Source organism: Carassius carassius, chromosome 8 (assembly GCF_963082965.1).
Source record: "Carassius carassius chromosome 8, fCarCar2.1, whole genome shotgun sequence".
NCBI lineage: Eukaryota > Metazoa > Chordata > Actinopteri > Cypriniformes > Cyprinidae > Carassius > Carassius carassius.
This window is the reverse complement of record NC_081762.1, coordinates 9,044,132-9,063,057: the sequence shown is the minus strand read 5'-3', so window position 1 is coordinate 9,063,057 and position 18,926 is coordinate 9,044,132. Positions and strand designations below refer to the sequence as shown.

General features: G+C 37.5%; 1 protein-coding gene across 3 annotated transcripts in view; it reads left to right on the top strand.

The window, feature by feature from the left end:
- Positions 1-12,406, top strand: part of LOC132145177 (glutamate receptor ionotropic, NMDA 2D-like) — a 96,114-nt gene extending 83,708 nt beyond the window's left edge. For all 3 annotated transcript variants that reach the window (XM_059555974.1, XM_059555975.1, XM_059555973.1), the window contains 3 exons: positions 5,000-5,187; positions 6,517-6,749; positions 7,545-12,406. In XM_059555974.1, coding sequence (XP_059411957.1) covers positions 5,000-5,187; positions 6,517-6,749; positions 7,545-10,568 — 3,445 coding nt within the window. In that variant the 3' untranslated portion in view covers positions 10,569-12,406. The remainder of the gene's footprint in view (positions 1-4,999; positions 5,188-6,516; positions 6,750-7,544) is intronic.
- The last annotated feature ends 6,520 nt before the right edge of the window (positions 12,407-18,926 follow it).

The following is an 18,926-nucleotide window of genomic DNA, read 5'->3' as shown; positions in this document are numbered from 1 at the left end:
GTCTCCGTACTGTGTCCAGACTTAAACCCTACTTAAAAAGGTTCTAGTAGTCTGCTCGCAGAGAAATTATTTTGTAGCTGACCAACTACCACACGCTCAAGAACCTTAGCAACGGATGGCAAGTTTGAAATAGGCCTATAATTAGACATGTTGGCAGTATCGCTCCCAAATTTTGTAAGAAATTGTTTAACTCCTGCTACTTTAACCCTTTGAGTTGCACTGCTCTTGTCATATTATCACAACTATGCAGTGTTCTTAACCACATAATGTATATTTTAGGTTTCATACATTTAAATACACATAAATACTAGTAAAACAATATATTTAGAATTTGAAAAATACACACGTCTGTGGAAGCAACACTAACAATCCATTCAGAAATAATTTGCTGATGTGTTTTATTTATATCAGATACACATAGCGTAAGTAACTATAAAGTTCACTTTATTCTTCACCTAGTTCACCGGCCACTTATTACTTGTATTTCGGGAGAAATTTATGAATTCATGTGCTGTAAATCTGACTGACAGGACTCTCTGTACTGCAGTGCAAATAAACATGGCGGTTCCCATCTTACATTACAGATCATATAAAGCATGCTCAAGATCATTTAGAAAGATTTTTAAATGAGAAAACACACTCATTTACACATATTGTGAATCAGAATATCATATTGTTCATGACATGGTATTTAAGTTTGTGAATATTTTAAATAAAAAAGGAAAAACGTAATAAAAGCGATCCATCTATCAAACAATGTTTTTGTGGCCGCGGTGTGTCATGGACAAGCCTGATGCGTCGCCATGGAAATAGTAAGTGGAAATGTTCTAAGATAATGGTCGCCTGAAAAGAACTCACTCTGGGGGGACCGCAAAATTATTTTAAATTCACCACTGAAAAAGTTAAGTAATAGTGATGGGAAGTTCGGATCATTTTACCGACTCGGACCTTTGAGTCTCTTTCAGCAAAATTAGTGAATCTTTTTTCGAGTAATTTCGTTAATTTTTATCAAAATATAATTAAAATGTTACATGTGCTGTAACTTCCATAACATGTCTACTAGTACTTAAGCAAATGTTGATCACACTACAAACAATACAAAATTATAATGCTATAAGAAAAAGAAAAGAGTAATTCATTGTTTACCTGGGTCTTCAGTCTATGATTAGCTCAGTTTGAGCCGTTCTTTCATCACGTGACAGCCCCATGTTTGATGGCGGATTTTTCTGAAACATTATAGAATGAAATTCAATTATATTGCAGTTTTGAATGTGCTTCTGATTACAGATAGCCTGCGATTGGACAAGATTTGTATTTTAAAGACAACCACTTCGAAGAGAGCATAGTTTGTTTTTTGGGTGAAAAAAATGTCTTAATATGCAATTCGAATGGTATGACAATCAGATATTAGACTGTACAATAATTGAAATCTACACTCTAATACACACTCGTAATCTGCATTGCTGATGTTGTCAACATTAATAATTTTAGAATAAAGTATAACAATAACAATAATTTGCACAGTTGATTACCGATCTTTAGATTAAATCACCATATAGCGCATTTTATTCTAATGCTTTTTTCTTCAGTTGGTCAGAGCAAACATGGCAAACTTGTTACTTACTTGTTCAGATGACAATATACAGTAAAAATTCTTATTTGGGTCATATATACCAAGATGTTGGCTAGAATCTGACTGACTGCCACACATACTCCTCAAAACATTAGATTCATCCAGCTGGAGCTGTGCCAGCGCACAACCCACACAAGGAATATAATTCCACAAACAGCTGCAATTGCACGTTTTCAAACAGAGATGGCGACAAAGAGGCAAAATTTACGGACTGCAGCTTTAAACTAAATTTATATTTCAATCAGGACCACTTCTGTCAAGTATATTTATGACAATTATAATTGCATACAGTTAGTGTTGGCGGTATGGTTATCTTCTGGGCAACACTCCACACGCCTGTCCATGCAGCCATGCTTGGACAGAGCGGGGAGAGCAGCAAGACAAACCCCCCTGGGGTACAGAACAGAACCATTATAAGCATACATAATTACAATTCACAATTGTGATAGAGGCTGCTTCCAATGAAGAGACTGTAAAGAAAGAACAAAGATCGGATTACAGGTTCAGTTGGTGGAGCTGGGGTTGGAGGAGGGAGTTAATTGCAAGCAGCGATGCGATGGAAAAGACACTGAAGAATGGGAATTTAAATAGACCGCAGGTGATAGGTGTCAAGACTGGATTGGTACACGTCAGTAACAGCTGACTGTCAGCTGATGCAAGCGTGACTAACGTGGCCTGACTGAACTAACGCGATGCTCGATTTCATACTTTTATTCAGCAAGTATGCATTAAATCGATCCAAATTGAAGACTTTTATATTGTTATTTGAAATACATTCTTTTTTTAAATAAATGCTTTTTGGTTTCCTGCTCGTCAAAAAAATGTAGGATGGTTTCCACAAAAATATTAACAACTTTTTTTATGTTGATATTAATAAGAAATGTATCTTGAGCAACAAGTATCAGTATATTGGAATGATTTTTGAAGGAACATCAAATGTCCAATTGGCTTACTCTGACTTGTCTTAGCCATTCAAAACATTTGATCTTTTTTGAGTTGTAATATTAGGTAAATGTCACTGTTCGGCTCTCTTGATTTAGTCAGTTGTTCTTTGCTTTTAGTAGTTCAAGTTTAATGCTGTCATGCTAGATTTGATCTTTGTTGTTTTTATGCCAGGAAAATACTGCACTAAATTAAAAAACAAATCATATAATTGGCTAGTTTTGTATTTAAAAGATTTTCTGGAAATGCAAATCTAGGCAGTAGTGTCATTACCTTTAATGTATTCATATAGAAGGCAAACAAAGCCTGCTTTATAATGTAGTAGCAGAATGTGTTTTTGTTAGTGCCACATGGTGACCCTAAGACGTGGCCGTTTAGTGTAGAGGCATGGTGGTATTATAGTTGTTCAATCAAGCATAGTTTTCCTATGATGGCACTTTTATGTGCCCAGCCAGTAGACACCACACTGCATGATGCTTGATTAGGAAACAAAACTTTTTAAAAAGTTTTGTTAGACTTTGTTATACAAAGAGCATTTGATGTCATTCCATTTTCATACGTTAATGTTTAATCACAGAAACAAGCAATTCTGCATTTGTGTATTATTCATTCGCTGCTCTGCATCGTAAAATGCCATGATTGTTCCAGAATTATTAAATTGCAATGTGGTGTCGCTAACACTGCTTCACTGCCCTCAGATCTGTGTGCACGAGAGTGTGTGTGTCTACAGCCGTCCTATCTAAAGCTCAAGTCTCTGCATTATGCATACAAAGGGCATGAATATGCATCCCATCACAAAAAAAAGGTTATGTTTGCAGGCTAGAATGTGTAATCGCAGTGTTCAGGCTTTGCAATTGCTCGTGAAGATTTCATCTGTCATTCATAAGCACTTGGTTTGTGTAATAGTTGTAGCCTGCAGAGTGAGACTTTCGATTTCAAGCCATGTAATGCAAGGCAGGCCTGCTGGTCCACAAGTCAACAAGTCAGGTCTCCAACTAGGCGCTAGCTGATTCTCAAAGGCACTTGTATACCTCAGCAGCCTACCTACTGCTTTCACTGCCTTCCTATTTCAGTCGGGTTGCACTGAAGGGCAGTGTGCTGTGCTATGAAACAACTGTCTATGTGTGTTCTGTTCGTTTGGTTTCACCCTTATTGAAATGTGTGACTCATTTTCCCCTAAGGGCTCTGTTTTGTTGCGTTTTTTGCGGGGTTTTTTTTATCATGCAGCAGGTGAACATTTTCAGTCTGATTGCTTAGGAACGTAATTGCATAAAATGCTCTATTCCGAGCATCACATTTCAAACTGTTACACAACAATCTTCACCACGGAAGGAATTTGTATTTGTGAAGGCACAGACTTGCTGCTAGCCGATCCGGTCCCAATTTCATGTTTTTTTTTTTTTTACATTGGGTTTATTTGAAGACCAGTGTCTGCACAAATTAGCCTTCCAATTATGCGCTGCTCATTTCAACAAAGCGAGCAACCAGACAGAGTATCAGTGTTCTTTGGAGCTATTCTGCAAAGTGCATGTGCGCATATATTATCACATTTATGGCAGAGAAACAAGTCGTGTCCTAGAAAACTCTTGAGGTATTTGATTATACACCTGCATATAAAAACAGAGTATGCCTGCATGAAGTCGCTGTATTTTTGAGGCTTATTCATGCTACCCTAGTACTTTACAGTTTCATTTTCTTCACACTTTTTATAGTTTTATCAACTGTATTTTTTATGTATATATATATAAACATTCATTGTGATGTTAATTGAAAGAATAAAGTGATAGCCAGTGTAGTGAAAAGGCATATAAATGCTGTTACAGTTATTGAAATCGTTTAAGAAAATAAAATCTTCAGAAATCATTCTAATATGCTGATTTGGTGCTCAAGGAACATTTATTAATAATGAACAAAAATTCCAAAAAGAACCAAATTTATTTGATATACTTTTTTTTTTCTCGGAACAATGACCCCAAAGTTTTAAACAGTAGTGGAGATTTTTCTGGTTATTCTCTGCTCTGAAATATTACATTGGCTCTTTTTGAGTGAAACTCAAACTTTTTTTAAATACTCAGGAATTCATCTGGAAAACCCATAGAAAGGTAATGGAAAAATCATGGAAATTCAGTGTTTTTTTAAGGCAGTTACCAGCAGCAACAAAAAGCTTTTTGAGAGGGAATAAAAACCAAGTCTTAAAAAGAATTGTCAGTGCTGTTAAACCAACAAATGCATGGTGTAGAACTGGGGTGAGTGCTTAGCTGACTTCACTGATTACCCCTTACACACTATTTAGCTTAGAAATAGGATTTCCCTGAAGATCATCAATGTTTTTGTCTTTACATGTAACAATCAATAAAGTGATAATTGGTCTCGTAAAGCAATTTCCCCATGCCTTTGTTTCCCATTTCCTTTTTGTCTCTGCAGGAAACTGGATGCATTCATATATGATGCGGCTGTCCTGAACTACATGGCTCGTAAGGATGAGGGCTGCAAAGTAATGACCATTGGCTCTGGCAAAGTGTTCGCTACAACAGGGTATGGCATTGCCTTACACAAAAACTCCCGCTGGAAGCGGCCACTAGACCTCGCCCTCCTGCAGCTAGTTGGAGATGGTAAGAGAATTAAATACCTAGGTACACCCCAGCACCCATACTTAACAACATGTTAACCCTTGCTAATGGTGGCTTGTTGTTTGTTTGTGGAGTTGTAATCTCTAATACTCAGTCTCAAAGCCCTGATTTTTACTGTGACAAACAAACATTCCTACGGTTTTGTTTACATAATGACGGAGAAGAATTTTTGGGAAATTAAACCTTTTTATGTGTTGTTACACTTGTTATTTTGATTCTCTGAGGTACTCCTCCCTTTCTCCATCCCGCATATGCACACATTTGCATGTTTTTCTCTTGCATTGCTTGTTTTTCTTTGATCAGACTCGATGATGAGGAACCTAGTGAGTTGCCCCATAATGATTAAAGAATAAATGTGAAAGAGAGCTGGAAGAGTCCCACTGAAATATGAAAAATTATATTAGAAAGAATGCTAATAAACACAATTATGAATAGCCATAGGGCCACGTCAGTAAACAGTGCAGTAGTCGAACGCTTTAATTTCGACTCATTCCAATTTGGATTGAAATTCTCAGGGCTGATTTTGCTTGTTTGAATAAACAAATATAATGAAAAATACTGTATTAGGATTTCAGTTCCTGTGATTACATTTTCCATTACCTAAGCCATAGTTGTCAAGACCATATTGTCATAATTTAAATGCAATTAACCTGCGGGTCAACACAGTTTTGTTTTTATTCTTTGTTTCATTTGAAAAGAGGATTTAGACTTATCTCTCTCCTTCCTTCATAGTGAAGGAATAATCCTCAATATAAAGCCGGCATCTAAATGCATATGTCTCTTTTCTGCCAGAAACATGCCCTTGTCATGCCTTTATTTTTTCCACAGTGACATTTTCACTCTGATAAATGCACTAATGGCTATTGTTGGGAGGTAGGCCCATCAGTCTAGTGCTTTCATCTCCAAACTACTCTGGGACTGTCTTATCACAAGAGCCTCGAAACCAGGCTATTTCAGACCTCCATCAAAGCTGTTATTATCCTCCAGTCTCTCTTTCTCTGCTTCTCTCGTTCCTCCTCCTTGCCTTTCATGATTCTTTTCCTCTGTTTTTTTCTTTTCCATTTTCACCTTTTTGTGAACACAGTGTAATAATAAATGAAGCTAAACCAAGATCTCCACTGTCTGGAGATTTGTATTAAAGACTCACTTTTCCCAACAATAGGGTTTGAAACTATACTCTTTTTCTTTCTTTAGCCTTTCTTTTCCATTCTCTCCCTTCTGTCCATCTGTCTTGTCCCCTGTTTTGTAGGGCTGCTTATCTTTCATGCTTCTTATCTCCTGTCATTGTGCTCATCTTTTCCTTATTTGTAGATGAGATTGACATGCTTGAACGACTCTGGCTGTCTGGGATCTGTCATAATGATAAGATTGAGGTCATGAGTTCCAAACTGGACATAGACAATATGGCAGGAGTCTTCTATATGCTTCTGGTTGCCATGGGCCTAAGTCTGCTGGTGTTTGCATGGGAGCATCTTATCTATTGGAAGCTCCGCCACTGTTTGGGCCACTCTGGAGGACTGGACTTCCTTCTGGCTTTCAGTCGGGTGAGTGACCTATACATAAAATCCATTATAATATTAATGGCAGGGCTGTCAGTTGTTTTCTTGAGTAACCTTAATCCATTCTCATTCATTTTTAAGGAAAGAAAACAAAATAATATATGTAATTTTTGTTCTTTATTTTGTGTTAATGGCACTCAGAATACATGTACTCCCCCCTACCACCACCATTGACCCACAGTCCTCTGCTGGTGATTGCATTAAAATTTTACCTCACGAACAAAGAATGACATGCAGTAATCTCCTGCAATCAGGCGTTAAATTCTTAGAAGGGGACTTTGCAGCACACTCCTTTAATTCCTGTCATTTCTAAAATGTGATAGCACATCCAGTATTCCCACTGCACACACAGAAGGATTTTATGAAAGCCCATAACTTCTCACATAGTAATGAATAGGGCAGAAAGAGGATGACAGAAGATGGATCATTTATTCATCTGTCGTTGCTTACATTGTGGAAAAAATGAGAAGAACCTTAAATCCCCCTTGCAAGCAACCAGACGTTCTATAAGAGAATTGTAAGCCAGTTAGGTTAGATGGGACACTCAAACAGTGAGGTCAGCATTGCCATTACCTCAGAAAAAGGTTAGCTGAGCTTACAATGTATACTCTTGCATCATCAAAGCACTGGGAGCTTTACAATTTCATTATTATGGTAATGTTCCTCGTCTTTACAGAGACATTTTCCAAGCGCTTAAATCAGTATGTATGTCACCAAGGGGAATGTTGTGATATCCTGAACTGTTTGCTAAATAAATCTTTTGCTTGTTATCTCTTACAGGGAATGTACAGCTGCTGCAATTTTGAGGATGAAACAGCTCCTGGATGTTCCCAAAGCACACTTCCTCAATATCATCATGTTTCCACAGTTCCTCCTCCTCCACCGCCTCATGTGATCTCTACAGCCGTGGCCAATCCTCCCATCGCTATGGCACAACAACAACAGCAGCAACAACAGAAGCAACACCACCAGCAGCCACCAATATACAGTGCTCTTCTTCCTGGCTCCCCTCCTTCAGTTGGACATTCTGGAATGGCTCTAGGCCCGTCAAACAGTCCCATTCTTGGAGCACCCATGCCTTGCTCTACATTCCTACCACGGCATGATCGTCGATTAGCTGTGGTGGATCGGTGGACACGTCCAAAGGTTGGTCCTGAGAAGCTTGGTTGTGTGAGCAGTGGGATGCCAAACTTAACACAATTCGAAGGCATGCCCCCTCACTGGGGGGCAGAAATAAGTTTAGGAGAGGGGGGTCTGGATGAGTACAAGCGATACTATGGGCCAATTGATCCAGAAGGCTTAGGGGTCTCTGCTGAACCTCAAAACGTAGTCACCCAAACTCCAAAAACAAAGCATCGAGGGATGAAATCTTCTGGAAACCCACGGTTACCTCCTAAAGGTCAAGCCTCTGGACACTTACAAATTAACCATGCTTTGCCACATCCCTCTCCACCTAAGCAATCTATCTGTAGGAGAAGCAGCTTCTCAAAAAGGAAGGGCTCAGGTGGGCCACTCTACGAAAACATCCTTCCACTCGGAAGGAGATGTGGTGGGAGATATGGAATGAGAGATGCCGGTGGGAGAAGAGGACGTCGTCCTCCTCCCCTTCCTCTGCCTATACCTGTGCCCCTCTCTTCCCCAACACAGACTCCGCCCTCACCTTCTCCATCTATATGCTACACATCCACTTCGTCCAGCAGCTCCAGTACCTCCAGTTCATCCTCTTCTTCAGAATCAGTCTCCCGATCCAATTCTCCTTCATCTTCATCATCGTACACATCATCCCAGAGCTTTAGATACAGAGCAGATGAACGAGATGTGTATGAGGACTATGACACAGATGAGCTTACAGAGGAGTCGAGCTTGCTTTTGGGGAGGAGAAAAAGTCGTTCACGTATGTCCTCTCGATCCCTGCCCAGCAGTCCTCCACCACCACCTATACCACCCCGTAAACCTTGCGGACAGAGGGCACTGGTGAGAGACAGAGCAGGAAGCCAGATTGCACAGCTTCAAGAGTGGTGGGCCTCTTGGGGAGAGAAAGAAAAGGCTAGAAGAGCAGCTGGAGATAAAGATGTTAAGGAAGAGAAACGACAACATAAAGAAAGGGAAAGAGAGAGAAAGAGGAGGAAGAAGGGTAGAAAGAAAAAGAAGAGAGAAGAGCGTGAAAGAGAAAGGGAGCGTAAAAGACGTAAGGTGAAAAAGAAAAAGAAAAAAGAGGAGAAATCAAGAAGAAGGGAGAGGGAAAAACGATCTGAACAAGAGGAGGTAGATATGGACAGGAAAGATGTCTTTGAAAAAGGTATAGGACAGGAATACTCTTCTTATCCTGCTCTGAGGCGAAGCTCTTTCCGAAAAAAGAGCGAAAGCTCTACAAGGAGTTATGAGTGGGATAATATCAGAGATGGAGTTAAGAGAGATAGGGATGATCAAGGTGGAGAAGATGAAGAAGGCAGTAGAGTAAAGGAAAGGCATAAGAGAAGCCCAAAATCACAACGCCACTCCAGGCCAAGGTCCAACAACAAGCATTTTTCTAGCTCAAACAAACCTTCTTCAACTGTCAAATTTTGGAGTAGTGGGAACCCAACTTCTGATTCGCCATTGTCTTTTGTACCCTTGCTTCCCATATCTAAAAGACGAAAGTCTGTAGGAGCTGAAAGAGATGAGCAAGGAAGAGGTGGAGAGAGTCGGCCCCTTTTGGGAAAAAACAAGAGAGTTAAGCCTTGCTCAAGAGAAGGCCTGTCATTTCACGAATGGGATTCAGAGGAAGAAGAAGATGAGGAATCTGAAGTGGAAAGAAGCAGGCCAGAAGAACAGGGGCGACGACGAGAAAGCAGAGGAATGGACTCTGAATCTGAAAGGGATAGAGAAAAAGCTATTGAGATATACACAGATGATGAGGGTTCCTCAGGAGAGTTTGGTAAGTTTGAGAGATATTGGGAGGGTCACGAAGGGAGGGCAGTTGGAGGCATTGGAGGAGGAGGATGGTTCTTTGGCACCTACCCTTCCAGAGAAAGAGGAGGCAGTATAAACAGTAGAGATGACTCCTTTTTGGGGTGGGGTGGTGGAGAAAGTGTCCTGGGTTTCAGAGTGGGAACAGGGTGGGGATCAGGAGGCTTAGGTTCAAACAAGTGGCCTCCAACTCCACTGACTCCGCCACCTCCTCGAAAATACTGGTCTGTTGATAAATTACCAGTGAAGACTGAAAATAAATCTAAAAGCAGATCTCAAGAGAAGAGCCGCACCCACACATCCTGTTCCTGCCAGTCACCCCATCACTCTGCCAGCACTCACTCCAACTGGAATCGGGTGACTTCAAGGAGTCAGGAGGAGCTTCTCCCCCACTGCCACAGTTTCAGCAGCAGTGTAAGACCCAAACGGCAATCATCCAAAACGGATCGGGCTCAGAGCCAGGCAAAATCTGGAAGCCAATCCAATCTCAGTGCACAAAGACCACAGCGCTCAGACCGGTCGCGACAACCACCATCCCCTCCTCAGAGTCTACCGCCATCTTTACCCCCACCAATGGTCCCTGCACTCCCAGCCCCACCCTCTTCCTCTCACCATATACATATACCTCCACCTACCTCCTCTTCATCAGTTTCCTCCCCTTCGGTTGTCTCATCTACTCCTGGTGCCCCACAGCCCTCCTCTTTGTCCTCCTCTAGTGCTAAGCTCCAGTATCAGAAACTGCGATCGGTTCCCCAACCCCAACGGTATCAATCCCCACATCTTCCCCTCAAAACCAAGAGCCTGTGCTCTCGTCGAGGCTCTGCCCACTTCTCCAGTGTGGAGAGCGAGGTCTGAGGAACATAATTAAATGAGGAACATCAGCAAGTAGCCCCTAGGGGTGATCAAATCACCTGCTCATCCCACAAACTGTTAACTGTTCATAGCAGTCGAGATGGGTTGTTTTCGCTGGCAGCCATCTTTTGCACAAAGCTCTAATGCTCAGAGACAAACCTGGATTGGGATGTCACATAAATTGTAGCCCTTTCTCTTTACTTGTGTAAGAATGGAATACTGCCATGCTGACAAATCTTATTGTTAGTGAGGCTGTTTGTATAGGATTGGCTTTGCTTTTCTTACTTCTTTGGGGCTTTAAGGTGGAGCGTCAATAATGTGGGTAAATGTGATTTTTTTTTCTTGGAGTGTTTTGCTGCTTGATGGCTCAGGAATGATTTTTCGAAGGGAGATTGTGAGGTCAAAATACAAAGCCCTAACGCAACACACCCATCACTTTTTTTTCTCTCCTGCTCTCAGAGCTCTGAATCACAATGTAATTGTTGTGTATATTTGTTCAAAATATCTCAAGGGACGCACTCACAAAGGAAAGTAGCAAACCATTTTTCTTGACCTCCACCTTCCGCAAACTGATATCTAGCATTCTGTGTTGTTGTCAGTGTTTGTATTCCTAGCAACAGGGTAAGTTAGCCATGACTGATCACATATTGGCTTACTGAAGCTGAATGCCAAACTAAAAGTGGAGCTGATGTACAGTCCTGTTCTATTGAAATAATTTCACAGGTCCTCATGTTTCATTCTCGTCCCTTGAGCAATACATAATTAACTACAAACAACATACAATACATATATTTTATATTTAAAGTTATTTTATTATATATATTATATATGTTTTGTGATCTAGTTCAAAACAGTTGTGTTGAGTTATTAAAATAATGTAAGCACTGTGCTGTATTACTGTAGGGCACATGCAATGTTTCAACTACCTATAATCGGTGGCAAACCTTCCCCTCTCGACTGAATGTACATGTTGCCATGACAACACAGTGTGCTGCAACCAAGACACTTTTAAGATCTTAGCTTTCTCGGGGGAGACCTTCTCATCGGAGCCAGTTAGGGTAACTTTGAATGCTAATTTTGAGAATGCCAGGATAACAGGGCTAGCCATACTGCAGCACTGTACTCGCTAACCGAGATGTCAGTGAGAGATGAAAGACATGTCATCATTCAGAGAGCGATAAGCGAAGGAGAGCACTGTTTACAGTTTAACACTGTGTTTTTACACCTTTTTTACAAGCTGCTCTGCTCTGCCATTTATTAGCTTCGGACACGATACTCATATTTGCTTAGCAATTTTGCTTAAGCTGTACAAGTAGTAGCAACAATAATCTGGTCAAATGAGAGCAAAATAGAGTTGCAGTTTTATGCTTTTACTAGACATATCTGTTAAATAAAAAAAAGAAAGAAAGAAAGCCAGATCAAGTTTTACTTTGAGGAACTGTGAGGAAAAGACTGATTATATCTTTTGTTTAATTTAGCTTTCACCATTAGCCAAAAGCTAGCATCTTTATAGTGGTCGCTATAATTAACTGTGAATATTGCTAAGGGCAATGCGTGTTGGCAGCAGGTCTGAGTCAACTATGTTTCATTTTATTTATTTTGTTTATACACTATTTAAAATGCGCTGTCTTTCAAAGTTTCTTTTTTTTTCATATTACTGGATTTTGTAATTGTGTTGTCTTGACAAAGCTATAGCATACTATAACTACAAAAAAATCCCAACACCTTTCTGAAGTAATCGGAGTATGTTCATGCTACATCCATCCAATCCTTCAGGCTGTTCTGACCAGTGCTGGGGGTAACACATTACAAGTAATGCAAGTTATGTAATCAGATTACTTTTAAAAGTAACTACTAAAGAAATGCATTACTTTTAAATGGACCAGGAAAAAAAATCTTAGTTTTCTGTTGTTAAAAAGAAAAAGAAAAAGAAATTCCAGCCCAGGTGATAAAAAGTATTTCAAAAGTACTTTCTAACTGAATAATCAAATTTTGCAATGCATTACTTTAAAAAGTAACTTTCCCCCAACACTAGTTCTGACTTTGGTATGTTTTATGTTTTTCTGATTATTCTGGTTTGCTATTTTCCCCCCACAGAATATTCAAAAAATTTACCAAAATTAAATGAGTATATCCTCTATGTATAGATCTTTTAAGTTTGCAAACTGAAGTTAATTTGAAACTTTCAGGCAGGGCTTTGTCAAGCCAGCAGCAAAGTTTGACTAATTGAAATTTGGTTTGAAGCACTGTATGTTATTGTTTACATATGAATTTGTTTAAGTGCATATTTGACACAGAACCACGCACAGTCCAACAGGCTAATTGTTTTTTGTGTGTGTGTGTGTGCTTGTAACTGCATCTGAGCCATATTAAGCTTATTTGTTGTATGCTAAGCTTTTTACAAGTAGTACCAATTAATTGGGGTATATTTTGTTGTCAATGGGCTAAACAGTAATGTCAAGAGACTTTGGAGTACTGGAAACATAATGGGTGATGATTTTTATTTTTTTTAAACACTGATGACTTCTGTTTGGTGAAATCGGGAGGACAGTAAAACAAATCTTGTCAGTTCTGACCAGAATCATAACCAACTGCCTCACTGTCACAGCGTAATTTGAGATTAACATTTAGAATATTTGGCAGCTTATGTATGTATATCCTTTTGACTCCAACTTTGTTGTGTAAAACGTGTCTGGATTACTTTATATATAGATGTACCTCATATATGTGTTTGTGACGTTTAGATAGCAATAGAGAAATAGCTGTTCAGCAAAGCAGTATAGCTGAAGATGAGCATTGTTTTTAAACATTTCTCTCGGCAGACTTGATAATTAAGATGTTTCATGTATTAGCTGTGAAAAATAATTTGGAATTCTCTTTCCAATCCATTGTGCACATTAAAGTCAGCAGACAGCTTTGATAAAACATTTGGGCTGAAACATCAAGGACTTTAAGATAATGTATTTTATCTGTTCATTTTCAAATGATAAAATATCAGGCATATTGCACAAGTTTCAGTAGGAACCGCCGCCACCAAGAATCTTAAAATGGCCTTTCTCTAGACATGTGTCTTGTGTTGATAGTGTCTTTGACGGTAAATGTTTTGTTTGTTCGTTCGTTTATTTGTTTATTACTCTAAGAATAAGTCTCTTAGGAGCAGCAGCATATAAATATTTACATATAGATATAAATTATATATTTCAACAAATAACATGCATATATATATATATATATATATATATATATATATATATATATATATATACATATATACATATATGATGTTTATCTGCTAAATTAATTATCTTTGAATTGGTCTTCTTTTGTCTCTTTGTCATCTCTCGTCTCATAACAGCTGACATCAGAGACCAGTTTTCAACTGTGTTTTTATGAATAACATGGCCGACCATCGACTACGATGAATTTATGTTGTGAATAACCAACGCTGTGATTGAGGTGTATATGTGTACGTTTTGGAACATGGAGATGCACAGCGGTAGGCTCCACACTAGGATCACTATGAGCATAGCAAATGGATTTGACCTCGCTATATCAAAACCTTTGCAGTCTCCTTGTGTGTGTGTGCACTCTGTCTGTGCCAAGCTGCAGTTTGTTATGCTGAAAACACATTTGAACACATGCAATGCTGCTCTGTAATACTTTATGATAATGTAGCTGAGAAGAGCCAGTTATGTTTTATGCCACTCTGTGCCAGGACGGTAGTGCCCCCCCCCAGCCCCCGGTACCACTGTGTTAGGTTCTTGTGCCATACTCCTCTCAGTCGGGGAGCCTCACAGGGGGGCCACTCGCTGAGCCGCTCGACCATGGGAGACTATGCTGTGCTGCGAGCAGAACAGAATAAAAGACTTTTAATACAACAGCGTTTGATCTGTTTTGTTGTTTTCAGCGTGTGTTCAACAAAGAATGTTTGTGATTGACAGCAAACGTGGTGAATAATTGTCTTTATTTTCTAGGTTTCTGGGAAGAGAGAGGACATGAAAAGAAAGAGTGAAAAGCCTTTTGAAACTACTGGTGAGGACACCTACGTTTTACCTTGATTAATGCAGAGAATTTTAAAGAAGTTTCAGTAGAGTTGGGAAAGCCCTTTTATATTACTGTAAATCACAAATGAGAGCTCGTTAATATATCAAATGTTTCTTCTAGACAGAGCCAATACTTTTCTTCAGATTCTTCATACACAAATTTTTTTTAACAATGCTATACATAATGTTTATAGTGTTATTTTAATGTTTGTGTATCATGGTATTTAATAATGTTTTACATTTATAATTTTATTTTGTATTTTCAGTTTTGATTATTTTTTTTATTATTTTTTTTGTTTGTTTCTTATTATTTCTTATTTTTCTTTTATATATATGTGAGTGTGTGTGTGTTTAAGTAGTAAGTATAGTATTTGTAATTATAATATTTTTATTTTATACTTTATACATTTATTTTATAAAATGCATTTTTTTTGTCATATATTTTTTCAATTTTAGTTTTAGTCATTTTACTTTTGTATATAGCTTTTAATTAGGTTCAGCTTTATTTAACTACAGTATAAGGTTTACTTTATAAATACTTAAATGTGTTTCTGTTAAATATCAAGGACACATTTCAATTTTTTTGTTTTTTAGAAGCTTAAGTTTTTCATCTAATATTTATATTTTATTTTAGCCTTATTTTTTAAAAACCTGTTTAATGATTAATGATAACAACACTGCAGTATATAGACCATTCTACAGAACTGGACCAAACTGCTGTCTCACAACCAAAAAACACATTCACTGTAAAAAGAATTTAAGTATTCAAATCTTAGATGTTTATTAAGATCCTTCTATTATCTATTGAAACCCACAATAATATTGTAAATATTAGTAAGCTTAATAGCCTATATAAAATCATAATTTCTTGGGTACTTTTTTTTAATCGGGAGGTGGCTGTCCCAAACCCTAACCCCTGAATTTATGAAAACATTAAAATATTTTTTGCATTGTTGTTTTAAAAGTAGTTTTGATTCTTTTAAAAAGTGAAGTAAAAAAAAATATATATATATGTATATATATATATATATATGATATGTAAAAATTTATAGCCTGAATGCACTGTAAGTTGCTTTGGATAAAAGCGTCTGCTAAATGCATAAATTTAATTTTATATATATATATATATATATATATATATATATATATATATATATATATAATATTATATTTTCTTTGCAAATTCTGAAACTTATAAAAAAAAATGAATTGTCATAGTCCATTGGCTGAGACTGATTTTAACTACACCCCTAAATTTATGATCAGAGTAGATAGGCCCCATAATTTTGAGGTAAATGTGTTAAAAAGCCTGTGTGTAACTTTAAGGAACGTCACTACGGAACACCTTTTTTCTGTAATTAAGCACACTTTTTGGGTTATTCCATAACAGTTTTTGTGCATACCACTGTTCAGAACTGTGCTAGCTAACCATGTGCTTATTAGCATCTTTGAGATAGATTCAGTAGTGACATCTTTGTTTTTGTTTTTCGGTTGTTATCCCATAAAATGGTCACTACCAAAACAGACACAACCGAAACATGTCATCGTTTCAGTACAGTTACAGTTTTGAATTTTTTTGTATTGTAGTATTTATTATTTGCAAGTTAAATTCTGTAATGTGATGTGGTTGCTACCAAAGCATTACTGTCGCTACCAAAACATGGGATGCAATAATAAAGTATACAGTATTATCAACTAAGATGTTATGATAGTTTTTGGTTCAATGTATATTCAAACTAATGAATCATTTACTCTGAAAATAGTGTGATCTACTTTTTTTCTTTTCTTTTTTACAAAGAAAAATGGATTTAAAAATACAGAAAATCTCATAAATTACATTTGAAATATTGTTAAAAATTTTATTGTTATTAATTTACTTAAAAAAAACTTTTTATTAAAATAGCAAATATATATATATATATATATATATATATATATATATATATATATATATATATATATATATATATATATATTTGCAACATACTGTAAATGTAAGCAACATCTTAATAGGTCTATATTCTAATTAAATTATTATTACTCTGTTTCGGTAGTGACAAATTTGGGGAGAGGACATGTATTCCATGTATTAATTGATAGAAATGTGTACCTTGGATATTATACAATTTACATACAAATTTTTGGGAAAAATACTTTTCCAACTTTGACTTCAGACCAATTCTGTAGAATGGCCAATATATGCATGCATATGATTTTGTATAATTTTATCTAGTAATGTTTCAGATATTTTACCTAAAATGTGAGGCATAATTTATTATGGCTACCATTTTTTTCTGTTAAGAAATTTTAAGAGAAGTGTCTCCATTAAATCTCCTGAAATTTCCTCTGGATAAATTTGATTCCAGCATCACAGTAGCCTACTTTCACAAAACATTGAAGGATGTAAATACTACAAAATTCCGACCCATATCTTGGCAGGAAAATCTATCTCACCTTGGCCATATTGAATTGCATGATGTCCACAGGTGTTGGTTTTCCAGTAGCATCGCTATCTATTCACTAACCTCAGCAAAGGATTTCAGATGAATCTACCATTTATTCTTCGATTCCAAATATGCCAGCATCTGCAGTGAATTCAGCATGTGTGCTCTGTGTGAGTAAATTCTGTAGGAAATATTGGAAATGGGAGATAAGAGAGCTATTGGACACAAGCTGTTGGTATGCAGGAACATTAGAGATTGTACAACCCAAGAGAAATATCAGCATGTAAAATGCAGGTGACGGCAAGTTTGCAGAAAGCATTGCCTCCTCGTCTCAGCAGACACTCAGGTGAAGGCAACTAGTATTACTCATTTTCTAGAAAGAGAAAAGCGAGAATGAGAGGTTACTATGGGTTACCTAAGTAATAGATTGAGCATTTATCAAACATCAGATATTTTGAACATGCGGCCTCATTTTTTTCTTCTTCCCCTTTTCACATCTGTCTCTCTCCCTTTTTGTTTGGTATCATAAGTCTGTGAACTCACTCTCCTATTTTTTCTAATTAGTTACAAATGCAAGATTTATGTAACCACACTTTATGTTTCCATGCTGCCAGAGAGGGAATATAATTAACCGATGGGAGCCATTTACTGGAGATTAATGAAGGAAATAAGAGGCGAGCTGTAAGAAAATCTTTACCTTTCAGGGCTTTAGTTGGAGATTGTGAAGAGGAAGGAAAAACAGAGAATGTTGTTGAGAAAGGCTTGCTCGATATACTCTTACTTTGTAGGATGACATATACAGTATGGATGAGTATTGATTAGTATGCATAAGGATTTCATATCAAACTTTCTTAGCATCTGATGTTAATCTTAATTGCAATGTAGGATCAGAAGGTTATTCAATTAAACAGTGACATTTGACTCTTTAAATTGTCTTATCACCAAAGCAATTCCATTTGATGTGTCATTGCAGGGGCGAGTATCTCCCCAGACTTCGAATGATTTTTCTCTCTCGCCTCCTTTTCTGTAAGTAGAATGTAGAGCAGAAATCAGGCCAAGGAGAAAGAAGATAAGAGATCATACAGGAAGGTTTGAGAAAGATTAGGGAAAGGACAGACGTATAGACAAAAGAGAGGAATCTGGGATTAGGGGGACTGGGAGAGCAAGATAAAATGAACATTAATCTGAAATTAATTTAACGGTGTGATTTGTGAAAATGCGCTGATAAACTGCTGCCTCTGGTAAAATGCACTCCTGCTATTGTGTGAAAGTTGGATTACAGCATCACAGGGAATGGATGCCTGCAGTGAGATTATCTGACTCCAATCCTGAGAGGTGGAGGACAGGAGCTCACTAATCACTGAAAATTAAAAGATACTTCAGGCACCATTTGGGGTTCCTCAGATCATCACACTGGCAGAAGCCTCTGGAGAACATCTAAGCATGCTTTTGAAGGTACCTCTAATACCCATTCCTTTTGGACAGAACTTCAAATATGTATTTCAAGTGCCTCGAGTTTTTTTTAGAGTTCTTGCAGGAACTTCCATTTTAGGGGATCTCCAGAGGTTTCTACCAGTGCGGCAATCCAAGGAACCCCAAATGGTGTATCAAGGATTTCTGTTCACATCTTTAAAACTTTCTTAAGAAATTAGCTTCTTTTGTCTTCTAGGTTGTTTGACACATTTAAGTAATGTTTTGCCTGTAAGCAAAATGATCATTAATGCTGGTATACAGTGAGATCTCTAATGAACATGCTCAGAATGTCTGAGATCAATAGTGGAAAGGCGTCTGTATATATTTAATAGTTTTATTGGCATAACAATTTGAGTCAAAAAATCATCATGTAAAACCTAATGATCACGTTCTCCAGCATG